General features: G+C 38.6%; 1 protein-coding gene across 3 annotated transcripts; it reads right to left on the bottom strand.

Moving 5' to 3' along the window:
- Nucleotides 1–619: 619 nt before the first annotated feature.
- LOC118403122 (transcriptional activator protein Pur-beta-like) lies at nt 620–25,694 on the bottom strand. Of its 3 annotated transcripts, none has more exons than XM_035801606.1 (9): nt 25,527–25,657; nt 18,843–18,890; nt 9,717–9,817; nt 8,116–8,218; nt 7,122–7,240; nt 5,538–5,658; nt 4,984–5,090; nt 4,410–4,562; nt 620–3,869 (listed from the first exon to the last, which is right to left on the bottom strand). In XM_035801606.1, exons 1-8 carry the CDS (start codon nt 25,633–25,635, stop codon nt 4,422–4,424), a joined length of 849 nt encoding a protein of 282 aa, XP_035657499.1. In that variant the 5' UTR covers nt 25,636–25,657; the 3' UTR covers nt 620–3,869; nt 4,410–4,421. The 3 variants fall into 3 exon arrangements, with proteins under 3 accessions (XP_035657499.1, XP_035657501.1, XP_035657502.1); XM_035801608.1 differs by having other exon boundaries at nt 4,984–5,087; XM_035801609.1 differs by lacking the exon at nt 18,843–18,890 and having other exon boundaries at nt 25,527–25,694.
- Between the last annotated feature and the right edge of the window lie 608 nt (nt 25,695–26,302).

Genomic DNA, 26,302 nt, shown 5'->3' with positions numbered 1-26,302 from the left:
TTTTGGAGGATTCAGATAGAGGCAATTATACTTTGGGTTGTGAATGGGAGGATGCAACAACTAGCCACTTACGAGACAATATGGAGAAAAATCAGTTTACATGTACGCAGTATACATGATATGCAGCAACGATGAATTCTAGTTGACTTGTGTCCAGCCTTGTTTGCTTTAGTCTGCTCCCGAAGGTCGCTTCCAGTGGGTAGCAACCTTTGGGAGCGGACTAGGTGGAAATGGCTGGAGTCCAGGCTAGAATTCTTATAATTCCCACCACAACTAAGACTTAGTAAACTTACAAAGTACATGTAGTGAAATTATGTGGTAGTGACTGTGATGGGAAGATGGTGCATCATCAGATAAAAGTTCAATTTGGCACAAACATAGAAAAAACCCCAGCAAATAAGACTGTGAAGTACCAATAGGGGTTCCTATAAAAAGTAAAACCTACAAAATGGCATCACAAATCAATGTGTATAACTTGGCTTTCCACAAAAATTATCAAGCATGAAATTCAGGATATCCAAAATGTACACTGTGTATTTGGGTTCCACACAAATTGAATGAAACAAACTGCTATTCATACACTGAAAAAGTATCAAGAGACATGAAAACTCAAACACCATTTGAAGCCTTTTTTCATATTTATTATGAAATTATCTCTCATTCACAAAAATGTCTAAAACAAATGGTCTCCAGAAACCACATGTCCATCCAACAGTGTTAAGGTATGTTGACACTGGCAAAAGAAGGCCGGTGGACACCACTATCGTAGTGTCCATCTTTGTGTTGCAAAAGGCAGTTAACTAGTTCCAGTGAGGGACACGTTTTTTATACCTGTTCCACTGGTAATACTTGCAGGGACACAAAGAATGAAAATGTCCCCAGATTCAGAAAATGTTCACTACTACTCAATCAATTACTTCCATAAATTATTACGCTGTGAAAATGTTTGCCATGACCAAAGTGGTCAACCTAGCAGCAACCGTCCGAATCACTATTTGGTACGACGTGGTAATAAGAACATATAGGCTGACTTTGATTGCACTGATTCAAATCAATGCAACAACGCAGCACCACAGGTTACTAGTGACTTGGAAAACTGCTCAATTCAACAAGCATCAGTTTTTTTCTGGACCAAAACCTTCTCTTTTTTTTTTTTCTCTTCAAACTGGATGCACTGCAAGTGATTGACTGAAAAGTGTGGACAAAATTTGACATCTGTACACGGTATTTGGTCTCCTCATTAACAATGTCTTCAACAACACCTTCTAATGCCCGTCCTGTTACTACTGATATACCATTGGACCACACTTACACAAGTCAACCAACCAAGTAAGAAGTATAGGGTATACAAAATTGTAAGTAACAGTAAGAGACAGATCACAGTCATCCTCGTAGCAAGTTCAGATTACGGACCACTATCAGACAAAAATCGACAGGTGGCATTCTTAAAACTGAAGCTACCTACGTCTTACTGTATTTTGGTCAAAGAATTTGGTGCATAGAGCCACATCTTGATAAAGATTGCAGTCATGCAAAGATCACAAAAAGTTTCCGATAGGCCCGCACCAAATTACGAGTGATTTTGACAGTCAAGTTCCTAGCTTGTCAATCCTCCCATATGATTAGATAGACCTGCGGGTATGGAGCACCAAAAAACCGAAGCAGGATTTGGAAGAACAGCAAGCTACCGACAGCACCAAACGACAGAAGCTGACATATTTCGCTTCTGGATTCTAGGAGTCATTGTGTGACCAAAGCTGTTCCAAACACAAGGCAAGTTGTCAAGGTGTGAAAACTGTGCTGACGCCATCTATATAATAATCAAAACAAGAATTGTTTTTCTTACAATGAAAAAATCAAGCTAAATATTCAGTACATCCAAACCAGCATGGGTTTTGTAGTGGGAAGTTTTCTTTGCACTTCATCACAAAAAAAATGACAACATGCTGACCGGTAAACATCTACCATCACAAAATCTTATCAAGGCTAGCTACACGAACTTCCAGAAATTAAGTGCTAAAAGTTTACATAGAACACGCACTGGCATAAATATTTAAGAAAATAACACATAAAAAAAGATGGTAATACATATTACTTTTATGTAAAAATTACATTTGATTTATGAAGATCTGTCTCCTCAAAAGAAACTACATGCAGACAAATCAACAGAATCTTTAACTTTATACACTCAAATTTGTGACCACTTTCAGAAGTTCATCTAATAAAAATCAAACTTTTTAAACAACAAAAAGTTGTTTGATAAACATACAGTATTTTACATGTATCAACGATGCTTAGCTGTGGAGGAATGTTTGACAAACAATATTGTCATTCATATGAAGAATCTTTCATTTACATTATGTTACAGTCAAATCGTTGGGTCTTGATTGGCAAGGCTAGTCAAAAGCATGACCACAACATTGTGGCACATAGTGGCTTGATATTGTACATAACCACAACAAAACCAGCTTTGATACTGCACATAACCAAGAGTATCCACAGCTTTAAAATCCAGGCATGATGCTGTTCTGAGATGACAGGCCAAATGCTAGCATTTTTGGCGAAACCTCAGAGGCGATGCCTTTTTGGCTGGAGTTGCCAAACTGAGAACATTCTTGCTTATATCACTAGCCAGTGGATAATCTTATGTTATGACCAGGACTTTCTTTTTTTCTTTCTTTCTTTAATTGGGTCAAAACTGGCCAAACTTTTGGACTCCTCCTTTCTGTGAATACATGCAGCGCCATGGGCATCCCCTCTAACACCCCTCATGAAAAACTGGAAATGAACCATCATAAACCTTGATGAGTCATGGCAGCAAACAGGCTGATCTTCCGTTCCAAAACGGCAGAGTTGTCTTACCTCAAATCTTTAGCTTTCGTCTTTTCTTCCAAGAATAAGAGCTAAGGAATCTGCGACTTTTTTTTCCGATTTGAGATTCCAGTAAGGACTGTCTGTGACCGACGTTGTCAGTCATATCGGAAAAACTTTTGTGCTAGAACAAACAGTCAGTCCTTAACTCTTTAAATACCATCTCCCTGCTACTTAACCTTACAGCCAACACAAATGTGGCGCTAAAAGGCTACATAAGTAGGAAGAGGTTAAAACGACTGGTGAAAGGTGGCTGCTGTGTTTCAATGGAGGGATTGTGTTTTGGGGTGTACCAAACCAGCATCCTTGACTCCAGTAGATGATCCATACTCACATGACCAACACAATAAACACCGACAAAGCAGAGTAGAGAAACTCAGTACAAATAGATTTAACACCTACACGTATTAGAGAAGATATGCTTGACATGTTACATTCTCTCTCTTTTTCCTAGCAACTCCAAACAAACAGACAGCAGTGCACTCAAGTACAGCAAACTCTTTTCTATAGTCACCTTCCTACAGACCATTGCAAAATCAGCCAATTATGTCAAAGGTCATTTTATATGAGCACCATGGGTTGCTATGGGAACAATGCAACGACATATATTCAAATCCATAGCTACAGTTGGTAGTTGTTTTTAATCAAAGCTAAGTGTGCAAGTTTCAACTGAAACACATTTTGTGTTGGTGTGCACAACTCTTAAATACCACATTCTTTCGGGTTGTTATTTTGAATAATGTATTTTGATCTTTCATTCCAAATCTCTAAGCCAGAACTTACAATGTGTAGGAAAATATTGTACAACATTTACCACTACAGAAACCAGGAAACTGCTTCTACGTCTCTTCAGTTGATGAACGGGATAACTGTCCATATGAAATACTGATTCAGATGGGAACAAATTACAAACGAAGTTGAAAAAACACGAGCCACTCCTTTGAGCAGGTCCAAGTCTGACAGGCAGCACGAAGTGTTGGAAATGTCTGCAGAACAGGCTGGAAAAAGAAAAGAAGTTTAAATGTTGAGTATCAATCAATCAATCAATCAATATTCAAAATCTACCAACAATACTATGTCTCAGTATTATTGAATAGTCTATCATTCAACCAAAGATGCATTATTATATATTTTACAGGTATTTCAACAACTTCACTATAATCGTAATTTGCTTTGCTATTAGCGCATAATTGTGAAAATATGCAAATTTCATGTTGATGCTATGAGCCTGCAAAACCATTAATGGGTCACTTGAATTGTGAGGAAGATTGTATTAGGACATCTATCTAAAATTTTGACTGCACTACATTACATTATAGAGAAAAACACTAAACATCATTCTCAAGGGGTATAAACAACTAAACGTCGCTAAAGTTTAGACACTCAAACATAAGAGACACCAATGATATATTATAACACTCAGTCTCAAGCAACTGGAAGATTTCCAAAATCACATCCGGATACTTGAGTAACTATTACTTTGCATCATATGAATAAGTTTGTTGGTAATTTTATTGTGATTTTTAAAAATATGTTACCTTCCTTCTTCCTCAGTCTCCTGAACTTCTGTCCTGCTGTTCTTTTCTTTGTTGTGTTTCTTTCATCTTTTCCACATAGTCCCCGAAGATGTCTCGGAAACGTACCCATGACTTTTCGGGAATGGTTATTGATGTGCGAAAAGTGCTCTTCACCTGTAACCAAAATGCACAGGTAAGTAGTGTACATAACATCTCTCTTAAATGATGCAACAAGGGCTGAGGATTGTACATTTATGAGAAAGAGTGTTGATTTCAATATTGAAGCTCTAGCCTGTAAATTTTTTTAAAATGTGTGTGGAACTATAACTATTTATGATGTGATCAAGACATCATGAATTACCCTATTACAATTAGACACTTCCTGACAAAAAAATCTACAATCATACTTGAGTGCACAGACTAACAGACACACACATGCACACACACACACACACACACACATACACAGTCATACACACGAGCACACACATACAAACACACATTCATTGAGAAAAGTCAAAAACAATACTTCACTCCCATGGTACATGCATGTATAATGTTACTGTATTCTTGATAAAATGAGAAAGCAGCGTACCTCTGATATGCGCATGTAGACACCTCTGTTGTTGCTGCCAATGTCAAAGTAGAAGTTTTTATTTTCCACCCTCATGTGACGACCTTCAGGGAGTTCTGGTTGTTCTGCTGACCACACAGAGTGAAACCAAGTCAGTATCAACATTGTCAAAGTCAGCAACTAAAATGCCCCTGCAATTCATAAGAAAGCTGCTAGAGAGCCAAAACTTCTGTCACTTTTTCCAGTACAACCAAGAGGTATGACCATAGTTTGTCAAGAGCATTAGACAGAAAAAAAAGGTCTAATGCAATGATCTTATTGTATACTAGATGTGCAGTACAAATTCATACGTCAGTTGATATGCTATATTTTGATCTTTCATTTCTGTCCAATCGTAGAGTTAACAGAGAAGTTTGAATTTTTAGATCTGTTAAATTTTTCTTTCCCACTGAAAGGTAAGGTGAATTGCCTCTAGTATAACTAGTGTACAACTAAGTAATTTACTAACTTGGTAACATGCTTGTCCATCTTTTCATTACAGTATTTCAAAAAAGGACCTGATTTTAAACAATTACCACTCATGTCATCGGTGCCGAACTCATCCAGTAATTCTGTTAGCGCATCTCTGAACTCTACCAAGCCCTGGGCTGGCAAGGCGATCTGTGTCCGTGGTCCGCGGTTGACGGTTTGGCTAACCTGGGGACAGGCACGAGCAAATCATTCCATGGACACCTAAATCATGTAGATTCAAATATAGATAAAGTTTCCATTACTAAACTATTGGTAGAGAATCTATAGAGTCTATAACTGTACATCTGTGTCACATGGTGTCAAATAACTTCTTAATCAACAGTAAGGTAAAGGACCTGGTGTCCATCATATTCTAGCTCCGGCTCACTGAACTGTAGAATAATTTGTCACCTGTTCATGGAGAAACAGTTGGCATTTGAATATTTGACTACCAGGCGAGAGTTTTAATGAGGGGAAATTATTCTTCAAAGAAGCGATCAGAGGAACAAACAAAAGCTAGAATAGCAAGAATACCAGGCTAACAAGCAGACATGTTCAAAGGACATCTAATCAGGTAGATTCAAACACACTTGGCACTTGAGATGTCTTCAATATTCAAGTTACTGTGCCTTTATTTATTTGATGTGCATGTGCAGTGTCATGTCATAAAGATTGATTGATTGATTGTCAGCCAATTTGCAGAGATTGAAAAATGAACATTGTTTTGTTGTTGTTCGTCCGTCGAGTCGACAACCGCTTATCAATTAGCAGGTAGAGCAATGAGAGAGTAGCTGCATATTCAACAACTATTTGTATACATGTACAATGTTTTTATTTTGAATGCCTATGTTTTGATAGGTGGTTAGGGTTGTGTGATCTGACTACTTGCACTAATACAACAAGACATTCAGCAATTATCACGTCCTTCCTCAAAGGATTCACTTTGACAGGTGACTTCTCCAAAATCACAATATCTCTGGTTGGTGATGAGTTAGCTTGAAGGCATGATATTTTGATAATGAAGGAAGTACTGATGATAACATGTCAAAGTCACAACTTTTCCGTCTTGACTGCTGGAAAGAGATTATATTGAGACCTGTCAACTGTTACCAAAGTGTTGAGGGGATTGACTAGAAAGGATCAAATCATGGTTGTGTACAAATAGACACAAACATGTCATATGCACAGCTGGCACTGAAATTTTAATTCAAATCTTAATCACATCTTGTTTTAAATTACCTTTTTTTTCCTTGTTGCATTTTCCTGGACTAGAAATACTGAGTGCATATGCATTTCTGTGCATTCAAAATTGAAGCTGTTTATCTACTGTAGTTTAGGATTTTTCACTATTACAAACAATTATACAGTATCCCCTTCACACTTAAATGTAAGAATAAATAAAAAAAACCTTCCTTAAAAATGTGAATACTTGTAAATTTTGAAGCCAGTGTTTGAAGAATATGACATTCGAGCTTTGAAGGGAGTCAAATAGGTTTGTAGATAGATTTTATATTCGACTTAGTTCTAGGTTTATGAGCGCACAAAATTTCTTCTGTGCCTCTAAATTTTTTCTTTTGGTGCAGCCCTGGTTTTCCCCTAATGTGATCCTTTCTTGCCTGTTTCAAAGCAGAAACAAATTGGACACTGACCCTCAAAAACCGGCCACGTGCGTTCTCTTTAAGGTCCAGGTAATAACGTCTGTTCTCCTTGACCATGGTCTCGCTCTTCAAGCGTCCGTCCTCGGGAGGGTTGTCAGGGTTGGCTGGCCCTGCACCAATCAAGTCAAGTCACGTTACAACACTTGCTGAACACGGCACAAAAGCTTCTTAAGCTGTTATGTTCGCCACAAGGTCACTGAATTTCAAAACTGCTAGAGAATCGCACATATTTTCTGCCTGTAAGTATACACTATCACACTGGGGGACACATACAAAAATCAGCCGATCTCTAAAAATTGTGCAGTGGCCCAGAGGACACTGGATGTATTGTTGTTATTAATGTCCTCTAGTGCTTGCAGACTTAAAGGGGAAGCCATTTTTCTGCTGTGTGGCATTATAAAAATCCTCTGCTTTGGTAAATAAACAGTTTTACTTATCATGAAGATCTTAATTTCATACGTTCAGATTTATTGGCATAAGCAAGCCATTTTTCTGCTGTGTGGCACTATAAAAGATCCTCTGCTTTGGTAAATAAACAGTTTTACTTATCATGAAGATCTCAGATTTATTGGCATAATTTTGACCAGAACAGATTGGAAAACAACATGCATCATTATCTACTGCTTTCTGCGTCCCCAGTTGCTGAACATTGTACAGCTACATTTCTTTTAAACTAGACCATACATACATATGCACATTTTACGAAGGATTAAATATTCACATACATTATGTCATCTAAAGACTACAATTTAATGGAAAAACAATGTAAAATTGTCTACACAAGTTTCAAGAAGAGGGAAGAGACTGTAGATTTAGATAGAATATGATGTTTCTTTCTATACTTCTACTTTAGTTATCTGAATGCATTTTGATTATATTTTTAATAGCCCATGTTGGCCATGGATAAGCAATAAAGATCCTTGTGATTGTCATTGTCTATCATTTTGAATTCAAGGCCTCTAATTTTAGTCGAGTCCTGACTTACCTAGCTGTGCATAATGCTCACTGAAGTCTGTGAGATGATCACGAAATTCTGCTGCTGTTGACATTGAAAGTGTTAAACGGCTTTTGTTGCCACCAGCACCGACCTGTGTATGGGAAAGACAAGATTTCAGATGGATCGTTTCTAAAATTACCAAGCAGAGATACTGTCCTGACAATAGGCTAGTTCACTGTGTGGACTGTGCATGTGCAGTGGGAAGCACTGTGGGTGACATGTCAATGTTGAAGGCCCCTGTCCAGGTCCAGGCCCAAAGGATTAGGTCAAGGTCCGGACCTGCACCTGGACGTAATTGTTTAAGAATGGGCGATACTCAAAACAATGGTCCAATTTGATACAAAGGAATGTTTGGTGGAGTATCCTATCTTCACGTAAACAACGCTATCTGCCTCTTTTAAGTTAAACCAAGCTTGACTGTAGAAACTTGGTAAAGGTAAAAATAACTATCAATTCTCGTCCACTTCACTCTTGTTATTATCTTGAACTAATAAAGCCTCAAAACACAATATTGAACGCCTGCCAGTATAATCTGCTATTTTTTAATTGGTCCAACATCCGATCCACTGATTTTTTCCGGTCTGTTTTTTCTGTCAAGCCTCAGAGGAGGTATTTTTCCAAGAGAACAGACGAAAAGTAATGCGCATGCGGATGTCATCCATAGAATCAAGTCAGTGTGGCCTTGTATATATTAAATGACTTGTCAGAAGTCAGTCCAGCATGCCTAACTCTTAATAATACTTGATAAAGCTATCTTGTGAATATACTCCTGACAATAGCGAATTCCATGCTACAATAGCCGTAGGGAAGAACAAATTCTTCAGCATCTCGTGCCTGAGGGGAATACCGTATATTGAAACTCGTAGCTTTTTCCATTCCAAATTCTCTTTCCAATTCCCAGGATAAGGTACTTCTAAGAAGTTAAGACATTCAATTGTGCATTGGACATTCAATTGTGCATTGGAAACAGTAAAGCATATTGTGAAGGCTGGTTTTAATTTTCCTGGCAAGCACACACTCGTTGGTAGACTACATTTGAAAGCTTGCCATTTTTTACCATGGCTGGATATCATACTTTGATCATATTCATTGTGCATGTGTAATTATGGATTCCACTGCAATTCTGCCGTAAGCCAACATTACATAGCAGGCGTAGACGAATATATCACAAACAAAGGATGCATTGAGAATCTGGAGTATAATGTAGAAAGCGATTTACATGTCAGACGTGGCTTTAATTTTCATATACGCATGAAATTCTTCTGACTGAGGGTGACACATACATGTATGTCTCTGTCAATTTATCAGTGCAAACATCTATGTCAGTTATGTGACATTGGGAAAATATGAATCTCAATGTTTCCTGTGAATGCTGAGTCATCCAGAAAGTAGGTATAACATGTAGTTAAATCAATCCTTACTGCTGGTTATATATACAAAATTTATACGAACGTTTCACACTGCATCCTCTGTCTTTCTTCAGTGAAATAAAAATAAAAGTACACAAGACTTCCGAAACAAAGAGTACTAGTACTTCTTATTGTTCTACATAATACGTCTTATTCTTCTTCTTATTGTGGTCTACTCACCTCGGCTATTTTGAGAAAACGGCCCCGTCGGTTCTGTTTGACATCCAGGTAAAACCGTTTGGACTGGATGTGAAGTGTCTTTGTGGCTAGTTCTTGGACACCTGAAATACAAGAGAAGACATAGCCATTCTTAATGATGTAAACTTGCCCATAAGCCACAGCAAATTGAACTCCTGATTATCGGATTTAGAAAAATAGTTCACGTGGAAAAACATAAGTAAGAAAGTTCATTGCAAGTTCATGCCCGGAGGCTAATTGCAAGTACATGGTGGAAACATAGGGAACATACATGTGACATTATGAACAGTGATAAACATTATAATGTAAAAAGAGGCTACGTGAATCCTAGTGTTTACTACTTCTAAACAGGTTGGGTTTAACTTCTTTATTGGAACCAGAAGATGACAAAAAGCCCTATCTTTTCTACAATTTGTGACTTCTGTGATTTTAAGAGGAAAGTGGCTAATGAAAACAAAGCCTGAAGACCTTAGTTCCCTCAGTTTTCTTAAGTGAATACAGATCTCATAGTCTCCCTATACCCTCTGTTGTTTAGTTAGCCTTGGTACCATCCTATATATAATGGCTGGCTCAGGCCAACTTTAGACAGACAACACTTTCATATATATAGTCGTGCGACTGTTGTTGTCGACAACGTTGCCGGCGACGACATTTTTAGGCTGTCTAAAGAGAATCAAAATAGTCATGCGAGGGTTTTTATTGGAATCATCGTGCGACCACCTCGGACCCAGTCGCGCGACGTTCATCGGGGGGTCCGCGACCATTCCCCACATGTCCAAAGAAAAATCGTCGCCAGCGACGGGACTGGATCATGTTTTTTTCTATTCGAAAGGGCATTTTTCTCCGTAAATATACATGCAGTCAGTAATGGAAACATGTTTTTGTCATCAGAAACTGCCTGTTCCAGCGCAATGCCCCACCACCTGTGGCTACATCCTTCATGATACTAGTAGTGATCTGTAATACCACCGGCGGCCAGGAACGCCGGGTTTAATTCCATATTTCCCCGTCTCTGTGTCATTCTTTGTTGGGGACAATGTTTGTTTGCAAGCAAAAGAATAGTAATCTGCTACAAGACGAAAATGAAGAATTCTCCCGCCATTTTTAATTTGCAAGCAAGAGGTCACTGTGGGTCACGCACGCACGTACCGCAGTGGAATCCTGCACCGCGGGTGTCCCGCAATACTCTGAACGCATGTCTAAAGACAACCGTTGCCCACAACGAATAGTCAATAACAGTCTCACGACTATATAAGTGTTGTCTGTTTGAAGTGGGCCTCAATCTTCTCGCTTAGTTAGCAAGCGAATAGATTGAGCCAGTGGTTACCTTGAACCACGGTACCAAGGATAGCTGTTGTGATGTCTGCTTGCGATATTTTTAACTTAGAATTTCCAGGAACCCAGGAGGTCCATTGGTGAGTACAAAAATCTATCGCTCACTGAGCAATAAAGGTAGGTTTCTAAAAAAAGACTTGTTACCGGCCATGTGTGGATGCAAGGTTCACTCACTATTACGTGCGGCTGATGTCTAATCATCCCTGAGTATATTATTGGAGACAGGTATACTTCTGCGCACAAATAGATATCTACTGCTACTTGGTGCAGGTTTATTGTACTAATAATCTTCATATAAAAACAACAACAAATCTCATAGACCACTATCAGGCCAAACCAATTATTTTCTTGGTTCTGAGCGAATTTAAAGTAAAAAATATAGCAAGTGGACATCACAACATATCAATTAGCCTGGGTACCATCCGGGTAGTAGTTCGCTCCTATTTTTGCTTCTGCTACCCGTCTGGGGAACTGGATATCCAAATCTTTTGGTGGTGATATCAGTTGACAAGCGAATTAAGGAATAGGTTTTAGAGCAATTGTTCGAACATAGGAGGGATGGGCCCAATCAGCACCCTTATCCAAAATTTGGACGGGAATTAAATATTCCAGGTATTAGAGATGTCCAAGTTCCCAGATAGAATAGCAGAGAAGCGACTGTATATAGTATATAATAAACATTGGAGCGAACAACTATCCAGATGGTACCCAGACTACAACTTGAAAACTTGAAAACTTGAGTATGCCGGTATTCACTCCATAAATCCGAGTGTACCAAGCAGGGCTCTAGCCAGCGTCCGTTTTTCCGTCAATTGACGGAAATTTGCTGCGTGTGACGGAAACATTTTAAAGCCAATCCGTCAACTTTGACGGACAAAAATCTGATAAAAGCTCCTTGGTGGAAGCTACAGGCTGCTTGGGGACGCCGTCCACGGCCGTAAAAGCCACACACTGTTTGTTTTGCTATTGTTATGATTGTTGACAATGTGTGTCGGTGCCCTTTCGCACACGATAATCTAATGAAAACCCGTTTTTCAAGGTATCTCTAACTCCTGGAATAGTGTTTTCACGACAATGGGAATTGGCTGACGGAAAAAAATGTCGAGCTGGCTAGAGCCCTGGTACCAAGGCATAAACCTGGTCTTCAGGTTTTATTTTCATCATGTTTTTCTATTAAGCAAAGGACCAACAAATTAAATTGGATTGGCCTAACTGACTGAAATAATTGAGATTACATAAAGAGAAAGCCTACCCAAACATTTTATGACCGATTTCAAGTAAAAAATAGCTGACATTTGGGAATAACTGGCTGCTAATGCTATGCTTCATGTACAGCTAAGCTATTTTAGTACCATGATTATTGCTGCTAAAAGATTTTCAAACACTCTAATATGAATCTTGCTTCCATAAACTAGGGGAATAAAAATGTGCCTTGAAAAATAATTTTATTGAACAACACTTCTGTTGAGGTTATTTCGTGTGCATTTTTTACATCATACCCAAATAGCACAATAACATAATTTTCAATCAAGAGTAATTAATAATAATAATAATATATTTATTTGCAAATCCATGCCCGTAGGCTAATATATAACATGTATCTCATTCTCAGGCCTGTAGCCATGTTCTTGCTTTAACCAATGAGAAGTGAGCGCACTATCTGGCACCACAAAGATTAAATGCTTTCCCAGTAAAGCTGTGTAAACTAGCCCCTCACTCAATATTCGTTTTTGATATACACGTACCTCCGAATTCCGTCGCACCACTTATGCTACATGCTAAGTCATGCATACACCATTTTCAGGGTAAAAAATGCTTTCATGACTATTGCAGGGGCATGCTCTCTTAGTTCCTTTTTTATCGTTGAACCTGTTTTGACTGATGTACCTACTTTGTTTGCTACTATGGGCATTAGTAAAGGCATTAAGCCTGAAGCACATGATAAAGAATACATTTGCTACACCACTACCGCAGATAACACTGCCCGCACTTTGTGAAAAACTGTTAAGAGCAATAAATACAAGGGGCCACCTTTCTTGCACATGCAACATCTTCTTGCTGTGCTACAGACTTCTAAAATTTGAATCTCCACATGAGGCTGAAGAACTAGTTGCATATACATGAGTCTGATAATCTGTATTCAGAATAAATTGATTGGAATAGACATCACAAAAGCCATAGCATAACGATCATTCACCTGAACCAAATTCTAGAGATTGTGATTCTTCTGTCCCCATCTAAGTGTATACGAATCCTACAGCTCTGCCCACCTCCATCAAAGGCAGAAATGCAAAATAAAAATTCAAAAACAAAAATATTTGATGGACATGCAGCCATAAAAAAAATTTCTATCATTGGTTGAAAAACTGACTGCCATTCCCTCATTGGTTAGAGAGCTACTTGCCATGCTATCATTGGCTGAACTGCTAATTGTGATGGACAGTCAGGATCGGCCTATTGAAAGAGAAAACCTATGAGTACCAAAGAGGATAGTAGGCTGTCCTTGACTGTTGATAAGGACAGGGTAAGGTTGACTATAGAAAAAAGCTTGTGAATGTAGATAGTTGCCTGTGCCATGTGGTACCCAGCCAGTTTTGACTGTTTAACCTTTCAACTTTAAGGATAGAGACAAGCTTTGACCCATGAATGACCTAAGATGGCCTTTGACATCAGCAGGCAACAGACAAACCTTGACCTTCGACCTTAATACTAAAGCAGACAAAGACTGACCTTGGAAGGATGGCGAATATACAATGTCCTCGAAAGGCTATTCATGACCTGACTGCATAATTTTAGAGGTGAAAATATTTAGTTATGATTAATAAATCAGCAGAAACTGGCCTTGCTTGCATACCCTAAAATTATTCAATATCAGGAAATCATTTGGCAGGTGAGCTACCACTGTGATGGCTGTCCTGATGACCAGAAAAGAAAAGACTGATGGAATGGAGCGGTATGTAACCATCACCAGTTGAATGCCTCATTTGTGGCCTTGAACGTTTCCATGAAAAATTCATCAATATTCCTGCAGGTAGTATCCAACTGCACATTAATATTGTGCAGACCTGTACTCTTAGTGGTTATCTAGGCTGACAGACCTTGGGGGATGCAAACCAGCGCTCAAAATACTGCAAATTCATTTATTTTTGCAAGGACTTAATCTAGAGGTACGAGGGGGAAGAGGTTTCACCACAATTTTATTTTGCGGATGAAAGGAATCTGTAATACAGTAGTAATTGATTGTAGGTGCATGTTCAGGATGTCAATAATTTGCAATGGGAAGGTCATGGCGAAATCAAAATCACCATGTACATTTGAATATTTAAAGGGTGTTCTTCTGTAAGCTGCAATATCTATTAACTATTCTACTAGCAATCTGAATATAGAACCTTCCACAAGCAATCAAAATATCTTTCTTGCTTTACCTAACAGTAACACAAGCTTTTGTGCACTTTGGATTGAAGAAACCAAACCTGTTATTTTTATTTCCTTGTAAATTTTAAGTTGTCTATATCTACCTGTGATCTAAAAACATTTAAGCCAAATGGACCTCAAATTGTACGCTACACTAAATAATGTGTGATGTTCATTTACACTAACAGCTGGTCACTATCAATGATTTGGCTTGCAATTCTTATTGCTTAAATACTTGTCAAAAGTATGCTTTTTATGAGTCGAGCTGAATTGTTCGAGCTACATATAGTCAGTTGTTAAGAATTAATAAGATGTCCTTTGGGTTTTGAACTTCACTGTTCCATTTAGTCATTTTATCTATCTATTATCATTATGGTTCCATTTATAATACATTTGCACATTAGTCTTGCCTAATCTATTATTATTATGCTTTATTACTTTTGTGGGTTTGTATTTTGATGAATGTACTGTTAATTGCATATCCACATATGGAATCTTCAAATAGGAACCAAAAACAGGAACACAAAGACAAGTTTACAATGGTCTATATTTACTCAACATTGTACAGTCTTGCAGCTGATGAACTTTGACCCGCATTTTTTAACCTTTCACCCCCGCCCCGCCCACTTTGGTAAAAATGTACAAATGTGGAACAGAACATTCAAAGATGCTGCCACTTACCAGTTCAGCTTTCAATTTTGATTAGCAGCTAGAATCAGTCTACTTGGAAAAATGCCAAACACTGGTAAATTTGGAACCTGCATAGCCTATAGAGTAGAGCAAAAGGTACACACTGACCTTTAAATTCCAGTGCATTGTTTTACGATGATAAATCTAAAGTTGACCCACTTTAGACTGGCACTTTAATCCAAGCTGGCATCTTACCAGTTTCTGAAGCCTTCAAAATTCAAGTTTCAATAGGTTTTCAGGAAAAACTTTTGAGAATGGTGTCTCTTTGTGACACACTAAATGCTTGAGCGTTTCATGTTAGAGTTCATTGAGATTATGTGACACCAGTTCTGGGCGTGAACTAAATAAGACAACTTCTTCATGTAGTTCTTCATGTTTATTTTTCTGACACTCAAATGTCAAGTGGTGTACTTCCATAAAACTACACAAATATCTACAGGGCTCGAAATACTACATGCATATGTAGGTTAGTGCAGGTAAAATTGGAGCTATGCAGGTATTTCTGGTGTCTACCTGCACCTAACCTGCACTAGTTTATGTACTGGATCTTATATATAAATATCATAAGATGTAGGTGTATGTGGATTGCAACTAGCTGCATTGACTGTTACCACCTATAAAGTATGAAAGAAAAAAATAGCAATGGTTCCTGAACAATTTTAGCATAATCCATACTTCCTACATTCAGAGTGGTGTGGGTAAAATTTGTCTGGTGCAGGTAATTTTCAGTGGTACCTGCACTAGTGCAGGTATGCAGGAAAACGTACTAAGTATTTCGAGCCCTGATCTAAGTGCATTAGTGTACTAACACACAAAAATGGTGCAAATCATCAATAATTTGAGTTGTTGCGTCTGAATGTGTAGCACAATGTGTAGCACAATGTGTAGCACAAAAAATAAAATCATCTGTAGCACAAAATACTGCTTCCAAGTGTGCAAGTTGGCCAGTTGTTATTTCCTCTGCTCAGCTTCTCTTCCATTCTGCACATGTGCATATGGTATGTCTATCCAAGGGGGGTTTCTATCAAGCCTCCTTGGTCTATCCCTTGTTATGTAAGAGTCTGAGCTGAACCACTTGGACCAAGGCCAAGACTTCTTCCCTCTCCTATTCAGCCAGGTCTTGTTGACCTTTGTGGCAAGGTGCCTTTCAAAGTGAGTCTTTCCTGGGTATCCCCCCTCCCAGCTACACATGTAAACAATATCCTACTGCCTTTCTTACACACTTTACCACTACACATTAAACTACATTAAACTCAAATCTCATGCGAATTATTCTAAAACAAGGATGTTTTATGTATATTATGAATAGCTTAGGATGGCTTCTAAATTTGGGGATAAAAGTAGGGAAAAGGGATAATGCGACATACTCCTAACTTGGGTCCGGCCTTATTTCTTCGCTTTGAAATTTCCGGCCAATTAAAACGTGACCTTTCGGCGACTAATGCACGTCTCTTGATCTGGATAAACCCCATGCAAAAAGGCAGGTCTCCGTTTTGCATGGCTGTCTTTGCTACGCATACATTTCACTTAGATCATATGGATAAAGAATATTTGTAGAGAGCTAAAATTTAGGCTAAAAGCTAACATTTAAACATGTGAAACAAAGCAATTTTGCCACAGAAAAGGGAAGGAGGTTTTCTCCAGTGTAATACACTATTAACATATATCCGTGGTACATGTATCATGATTTTGCTGAGTTTAGGTAACTGCAAAAAAACACAAACTAAGTTTCAAATTTTACACCATTTGGAAGTCCAATAGGCAGAGAGTCATCTTCAAAAAAGCATGGGAATAATTGGTAAAACTGCCTTGAAGATCATATTTTGTATTATGTTATATCTGGTGATGCAAAAATCAATCTAACATCAAAGAAGTCAGAAATAGATGTTCCAGTAGAAGAAAAAAGCTCGATAAAATCCACTGGGAGGAACGGCATCACGAAGCATGGCATCATGGGAGTTCTTCTTGAAGCGAAGTCTGATAAAGAGACGGTATCATATATGTAATACATAATAGATTCTAATGCGAAAGCCCATCACTTTCAAAAACAGGATATGAGAATTATTCATGCGCTACTCGTCAGTTATAAGGATAATAATCTACACTTTTACAACACTCTTCATGCTTGGCAAGTTGGTAGGGTCCACTTTCCACTTGATGGGGATTATTGAGCCAACAAAAAGCGTGAAGCTCAATTCCATATTTGGATAATGATGCATGCTGCAAAAATATGATTTAAATCAAAAGACAACAAAACACACAAAATATTAAATAATGCTCTTTGTTTAGGCCTAGGAAAAAATGTTGAGTCGTGTTTCCTGTTTCAGTCCTGAAAAAAAATAGGGTTGTTAGGTAGGGATTATCTTCTTTTTAAAATGTTTTCCTCTAGACTTTGGCCTAAACTCTAGTGATACAATACAAGTATAATTAAAATGCATGTCAGAAGGCATTTATACTTTCAATGTGAAGCTTTAATTTTCATTAGGACAAGCAGGTTTTTTTTTTTATTTGAATAGGAAGCAGGTTGAATAAAAATTCTAACTGGAAACAATTTGACTCCACTGCCCACCCCACCAAAAAAGGCTAGGGTCAGCAGTTTTTTTCTAGGGCGGGACAGGAAACACAACATTTTTTTTCCCGAAGCCTTAGGAAATTCGTTATTTTCTAATACTGTAAATACATTTAAGTTTGCAGGGATTTAAGTTCGCGGTAGCGGGAAAAAGGACTTTTTGCGGTGGTTTAAATTTCGCGGTAGCACCATGCATTGTAGTCTCTTACTGCCATGGAAAAATATTTGCGGTGGTTTTAAGTTTGCGTTGAATCGGCCACCGCGAAAACCTCGAACATTAATCCATCGCGAAAGTTTCTGCATTTACAGTATTTGGTTGTTCAGCCATCACATTCTCAAGAGGAAAGGGGGTACAAGGAGATTAAATGCAGTGTCTTAATCATGGCACTTCTGGGTTACATGCATTCTTTTAAATCAACAGTTGCACTTTTTTATTCATCAGCATAGTCCAACACATCGAGAGTCCACAGGAAGTCATAAAAACACAGGAGAACTGCAGAAGTCTTCAGAATGTCTACCATGCAGCCTAATATTAGGGAACAGGTGTGCCATGCAGGTTTCACTGTAATCAATCTTGGAATTTTGCAGAAAAATGTTGGAATTTTCTTTTTTATTTACTGTGACCCTTTAGACCTAATTCACATACCACATACTATGTCAGAGACTTTTTCGTGATCGCAGGATGTTTTCATGGAGGTTTAAGTTAGCAGTTGGAAAAGAAGAGCACAATAGTAATACTGTAAATGCATTTAAGTTTGTGGGGATTTAATTTCGCAGTAGCGGTAAAAAGAACTTTTCGTGGTGGTTTTAAGTTCGCGGTAGCACCATGCACTGTAGTCTCTTATTGCCATGGAAAAATGTTCGCGGTGGTTTTAAGTTCGCGGTGAAGTGGCCACAGCGAAAACCCGCGAACATTTCTGCATTTACAGTATATTGGAGCCACTCATTTGCGGTTTCATGTTCAATTTGTGGCAGAGAAGTCACTTAGGAACACTGCAAATATAAAACTGTAGCAAACATGTCAAGATTTACATGTTGAGCAACATATACAACCCAGTAGCATATAGTAAAATTCAATCAGAGAATAACAAAGCAAGTACCTGTATCTTGGAGGGGAGTTCCTTTCTCACTCAAAGAGTCTTGATATTCTGTTTGTACAAAGGTAGGGAGGGGTTAACTTACTAGTACTGGCTTTAGCCTGACCAAAGAGACTTTAATACCTCCTTGACCTAAAACAAAAACATCTGCTCTCATGTACATGAAATTTATAGGACTCTTTCATGGTACAAGTGATTGCTCTAATTAGTCTGTACAATTACAATCATTAAGCATTGCAAAATCTTATGGAATACTGTAAATTTTCAACATAGTTTGCTTTGTTTGAAGTTTGCTGCTTCGGAACTGCAGGGGACAAACTGGCTTGAAAATTTGAATGAGAATACTTCAAGAAGGGGTTGAAAGATCATGATGCTTTTTGGAATGTAGCATTGTTTGAATTTGACTCTTATGTGCATAATTCTTACGTAAATTCTATACATCTGCTGTATTCCAAAATACCATGTGAAACAAGAAAACATGTGATGTGACATATGCAACTGAGAAGAGAGGAATATCAATGTGTATCAATTATGTAAATGAAGACCTCATTTGCATAATTGGTTAGAAAATACTGGTGGTGATGGGAAGTTCATACTTGCAGCATTTAAAAAGGTGAACATAAGTCATGCAAATCAGGGCCTTATCTATTCATAACTCAAAAAGATTAACATCATTTGGTGAAGTTATGAGGTTGTGGAACTCTAGTTCTTAATATCACTTTGGGTTGATATCACAAGTGTGATTCATTCAAATCAGCTACTCTATTTTCTTCTATTCTTTAGAATTCTTTGACCTTACAACATTGTATAGACCCCCTCCCCTCCCCCAACTTAAAGAAAGCTTCTGATTATACATTGCAAGAAGAACCGAACTACCAGCACCATGACTTGCAAGCAAGCACATGCATGAATATGAATCTTGGGAATATGGTACCTCTATATACAGACCACGGAATCATCCAAAAACGTATTAGATTGCAGAATGTAACCATCACAATAAGTCAAAGATGGTGATAAATTATCTCGTAGGCTTTTTCTTACCATTCAATCATTTTGAATTGTGAAATGCCCTGCAGCCTCAATATCCTTACGTGCCGTCAAGGATCACAAATTCAGAACAGAACGTACATGTGTACATTGTTGCTTCTTTTGCACTTATAAATCTTGAAAATTCCTTTCCTTCCAAATTCTTCTTAATCTCTGACAGACATTTTGTGTACTTCATTTATTTACATACATTTTTTGTTCACCCTGACCTGATGTGGATAAAACGGCATTGTTGCAATTTAAGAAGTGCAGTTGTGAATTTGCTCATACCTATTTGCTAAGATACCAATCATTTTCCCTTCAAAGGTACCAGGCAATTAAGCAATGTTAAGCACCCAAGCTACCGAGTTAAACCCAAGAATGCTGATTTAAAGATACACTCGGCATAATATGGATGCTTAACAAGCTATAAATATCTCTGTCTGCCTGTTGTTATCACACGTGAAGAAAGCAAGCTGTCCTGCATTGTCATTTAGGATGATGATAATGATGATTCTAGGTGTGCACTCTTTTGTCAGGTATTCAAGTCACTTTTCAAACCTCCTCTCTGCTAGATAATTCACTCACGTAATGGGCAGCCATACATGAGGTGTGTATGGGAGCAGGAATGGAAAAAAACAATTTCAAAATAGCACCTGTAACTGTAACATGTTGTTATGCTAATAGAATCCCCATTCCTTGGTTCATGGAAAAAAACTACATTTGTGTAAATTTGAATAATATGACAAAAATAGTCAAGAAAGTAAGCACCTATAATATATCATGTGTATGTCAAGTGCCTGTTGAATGACAGGAAAAAACACAGAACTGTAGTTTTTTTTGTAGAATTTTTTTTTTAGTCCTGTTAGTAGACTCTATAATTATTATGGCTTTTTGAGGGGGGTGGGCTCATAAATTGTGATTTTTGTCAGGTTACTTATCAGATCTGATTGTACCTGGTTTCTTAACTAGGTGGGTCCCCATAGAGCCTGCTGAAACTGACAGTAGAGTGCAGACTATGAATTTGAAATTTACCAATCAGAACCTTTCCACTTCAATTCATGACACTCTAGGATTCGCTTGACTTAAAATCTAGGATTTACTAACTGGAAACCACCCTGATTGTTGATCAAGACTCCAATTGGGATCTTAAGCATTGGCATTCTAGTACCAACTAGTTAACAATGCTAGCACTCATCCTCAAAACTCAAGATTATTTTTGGTACAGTTACATCAGACTTGGATGCTTCTTCAGTTCAATGCCCAACTTGGAAGTTTGACAGGAAAATCCTACACTGCTGATTGGTTAGGACCTGACCAATCACACGGTCATGGCCGGTCATATGACCACCATGGCCAAATCCAAGACGATAAAGCTATACCTGTTTAAAGTGACCCCCAGAAGCATTATTATTTTGTGTTAAGGTCACATATAATACATGTGCACCCCTCACGTAATGAGCTATTAACATTCAAGATGTCACCGGTGACATTTAATGCAGATGCGAGGTGTGTGAACAAGGGCCTTCATGTACACATCTCTGCGTGCCAGTCTGCTTCTTGTCATGAAGATCGGGACACGTCACGATCACGGGGTGCCTTGTAGTTGTACAGCGGGGACTGAAGCCGTGCGAATTGCCACTCACTCACACTTGCTCATCATAATTTTCATCCTTGACTATATTTAAAAATCAGAGGCAGAAGAGGGGAGGCCAAAAATAAAGAGAAGCGTGCTCAAGGTCAAAGTCATTCTTGGATATCCTAAAGTGAAAATAGAACAAGTAGACACCATAAAGCAGAGGGCAAGGAGGAAATCATAATGTGACTGACTTCACTGCATATGACTGAATCACCAAGGCATTATAAACCTTGTCCACAGGCTATCTTTTTGTTATGTTTTTCCACAATCCATTTTATATCAAGGGACTTTTATATCAAACTTCAAAGGACAACCAAATACAATAGGTAGGTCTTATGGCTAGGCATGGAATAACTACAAAATGCTTTAACTGTCGTCTAAGATAGCATTTCCCCTATAATAGTTAAGAATCCTTCAAAATGTGAAAGTTGAATTAAGATGTTATACTTCTGTTTATGAATAGAAGGTTAGACATCAATATTGAAACACAATTCAATCTCTACAACTGGATAAAATATTCAACCAGTTTTTCTAGTTCGCTGTACTTGTATTGAAGTGTTTTATTAGTTCATTCTAGTGACACTGGAGAAGAGTGATGGATGTCACTTTAAACATCCGAAAGTAAATCTCAATTTGTTATCCAGTTGTAGAGATTGACTTGCATTTGAATACTTCAACTATTTTGTACCTTAAACACATGTTTCTTAAAGGCCTTGCATGGGATACACACTCTAATGTTAGAAAAATTGCATTAAATCATGTTCATTAACTAACCAACAAAACTGATCTGGTGAGAATATTACTTGTTCACCAGCCCCCACCCACCCAACAAGGGCATGGCTGTCAAATTCTACTCCTGACCTCACAACAAGATGTCTCCGAGAGATCAAACTGTTTATAAATGTTTCTCCTCCAGAGAGGCATGTGAAACTGCACGTTTACATCTTGCTTGGGTAGGACCATGCTAATCAGGACTGATTCTTTTCATTTCAAGTGTGATCCTATCACGTTTATCAACAAAATAAATGTGAACGTTCCATGTGAAAGTGAAACAAGGAAACTATTTCACTGATAAAAACTGGTCTCAAGTCCAAACTGAAAGTTCTTCTCCTGTCCCCTCATCCTAAAAGATTAACATTGATAAGGGCATCTAAATTCAAGACAATCAAGAGTAACGCATGCAAAAATCCTGGAGTGAAGGCATGAAGCATTTGTACAAACCCACAATCGTGGACAATCGCAAGTCTGGACTTGACAATGGCACGGGGCGCTCTGGTTTGTCACTATGGTAACGCATTGTTCTTTCAAAATATCCACGCAAAGCATCTACGTGTAAAAGTATTACTAAGGAGACTTAAAGCTAGGTCTGATAAAATTAAAAGCAGCCCCAAAAATAGCACCGAAAGACTCACCGAAATATTGAAGGACTCGGATCTGGCTCAAGATTAAATCATTTGATCTTTTGGCCAACCCCTTAAATCATAGCAATCCAGTCATGTTCAACCAGGCGACCAACAGTTGTTAGGAACATAATCTTTCTGGCAAAAAGGTACATGTGTGTGTAAAAATCAGTTATATATACATATACTTTGGGAGTTCTAACCATCCACCCATCAGACCACTACAATTTGATGAATTGTGATTTTAAGATCCACCTGTCATGGTGTGCTGGTTAAAACATCTTTAGTTAATCTTCAAAAATATTCTTTAACAATGCATACTTCAGCCATATAAAGTCATACATTGCAGTTTCTTGCCCAAGGGCTAACTACAACTAAGATGGCAATATACAATGTAATGAGAATAACCTAAATTTTCAAACTGAAATGGCTACTCTATTCTGAAGGACAGATGCCTAAATCTGGGCCTGTCTGTCAGAAGATGAAAGCGTCCCACTTTTTCATCCTGGATTGACTTTAAGCTACTGGTATGGAATTTTTTTCCACTGTCTGTGATAGAGGTCAAATAAGGATACATTTAAAGAGACATCTAAAAAAAGTGCTCAAAATAAAAACAAATTTTACAGAATTTTGTATCTATTCAAAGGTTATTACATATTTATAATCTAAGACATAAATACTCACAAAACATTATGGGGCTAATTTTTCCTTGTACATTCCTGAATTCAAAACAATATTCTTTTCAAAATGATTTTTCTATACCTCGTACCATATGGTCTAGCTCTTCAAAACATATTTCAAGAGGTATTTCAGGAATAATGTTTCTTTGTCCATGTAAAACCTCTCAAAGTATGGCTCAAACATTGATAGTCATTGCTGGAACATGTTGTTTTTCCTTAGTTAGAAATTGAAACTGAGATTTGTGGTTTGGAACTGTAGTAAGACTAAATGAAGAGCTAGTTGAGTGTTTTGAATATTCCATTCTTCCATGAATCCAGGCACAAAATAGACCATGTTTGAACAGCCTGTGCAGCTGTTTTCAAACATCGTCATTTCCATCATTCCATTGACAAGTAAGGAGGCAGCAAATGGTACGTTTTCCAGAATGGTTAACACAAAATCAAGACATATTTAAAGAATTCATATTTCAAAGATATCATTATAATATTCTTCACATCCATTGTCTAATTAATACTGCTAAGTTTCATGGTTTTCCATTGGTTTCACATTGCCAAGATTATGGTAATGAATGAGATTATAGGAGAAAAGATTAGTGTAAAACCAAGTCACAAGATTGCCATGTACTGTTAGGATGAACTTAATCAGTGGGGTGCATGCTCTGCATTGTTTAAATCACCTTCACCACACAGAGAGATTGGCAACAGGGACAAAATCTACTAAAAACCCACTACGAAACCAACCAAATCACTTATTCCTTCATAGTTGTAGAATTTGACAAACATGTGGTAGAACTAACTGTTATATCAGCAGCCCTGGTGAGAAAAGACAGCGACAGATTGTTGAAAAGTTTGCAGACGTAAGAGTTCATACTTCAAGAACTGGGGAGGGGGGAGGGGCACCACAGCCTTCTTCTAGGCACCAAATTATAATCTTAGGAAATACCGATGCTTACAGTCGCTGTCACACAGAGAGCTCAACAATATCACACATACAGGGGAGTTAACTAGTTACTTATCTCACAAATATCATAACAGAAAGTCTTGTAAGGACAAGGGTTTGTCTCAAGGTTCTTATTTTGCGTGGTAAGTCCGGCAGAGGTCAACACAAGGGAGACTTGAGTAGTGGTGGGAGGACCATAGGGAGGCCAGAGGGGGAGGTCTCCAGAAGGGAATTCTCGGCAAAACCTCGGCGCTTACACCGCCATTAACAGACATATTATCCACTCTGTGTCATGGTGAGAAGACAGGTGAGAAGATGATGGTGATTTTGCGGTAATTATGATATTTGTGGTAAATATGAGATGAGTTGGTGGGGCGGGGCCGCTGTCCGGCGGACTAGGGGGGTGTGTGACCGTGTCCGATACATTCCGAACAGGCGGTGCAGGTTGTCCCCACATTTAGCCGCACTTGCCGTCAAGTAGCGGCGCACATCGGGGACATTTAACCCCCAGAATGACGGCACACAAACTATAGACATGTCTCGACTGACATCTGAGGAAATTTCCTGCACATTTTGGTCCGTAAAGCCAGAGAGTTTGGAGGCATCGCCGGTAAACATTATCCATTTATCACAAACAACCATAGCCGGAAAACCTCTCACATACCCCACAGTATCGCATTCCTCAACTCGGTCGAAAAATCTCCCAGCGAAGGAAACCCAGGCTTGCAACCGACAGTCTGCTTGGGTCACTCGCTGGCTGCCATATCTGTCGAGCTAAGCTGGCGACAGGGAAGCCAGGGTCTTCATAAGGAGCCACCCCTCAGTACCATCACTAGAGCGCCATGACAGCTGAGCACGGCCGTGGCATCTATACCGGGCCCAGCCCCCTACAACCGGCGCCCTTCTACACCCCGATCCCGGGCCTCCCATAGCTTTCAACCCCGGGCAAACATCAGTCCAGACCCTTGCACATTTTCACGGCTATTCTGACTGTGATTTCACCTTGTATTTGCTGGGCACTCGCCCCCATCTCGTCACCACTGTCCCGGTCCGACATGATCGCCTCTCCTAGTGCAGCAATCTCGCCAGCCTCGCTTCGGTGCCTAGTCATGAATAATTCATGAGTCTGGGCTCTCCCACAACCTCCAACACTCAACATAAAAAACACCCTTAAAAACTCTTAAGGGCGCTGGGATGGAGCAAAACGTGCAAAATATCAACGAAAAAACATGTGTGCATGAATGTCCTTATCGTTTTGTTGAGAAGTCTTCTACACAATGAAGTTTTAAAGATTCAAGTGCTTTCGGAAAAATTCAAGATACTCAGAGTGTGGCTGTGGAATTGTTGAAGGAATATTGAGTTTTCCTGAAAAAAAATGTTACAAATTTGTGACAGAGGGAATAGTTTGGAATGCAAAATCTTTCACGAAAGCTTTGAATAGCTACTTTCTTTCCTTAGTAGTCCAGGTTTCTGTAAGGAGAAACATAATTGGAATTCTAGGCCAGAGGTCAAGGTCAAGTTGCTGAAGCTCCATCAAGGCTCAAAACACAAATTTTACTTGCATGACTATATTCATGATAATATGCAAAGGACAAAAAGCAGATAATTAGACTCTCTTTCATAATAATAATTGATCAGTCTAAACAAAAGCACCGGGTCTTCTTTGTAACAGTGGTGTTTAAGTACTGCCTATCGTCCTTGCCCAAGGGCACTAGTGCTTTTGTGGCGACAATGATAGCGTTCGTGGCTTGTGATCTGTCGACCCCGGTTCGATCCCG

The sequence above is a fragment of the Branchiostoma floridae genome, chromosome 16, assembly GCF_000003815.2.
Source record: "Branchiostoma floridae strain S238N-H82 chromosome 16, Bfl_VNyyK, whole genome shotgun sequence".
Classification (NCBI taxonomy): domain Eukaryota; kingdom Metazoa; phylum Chordata; class Leptocardii; order Amphioxiformes; family Branchiostomatidae; genus Branchiostoma; species Branchiostoma floridae.
This window is presented reverse-complemented; position numbering and strand designations above follow the sequence as displayed.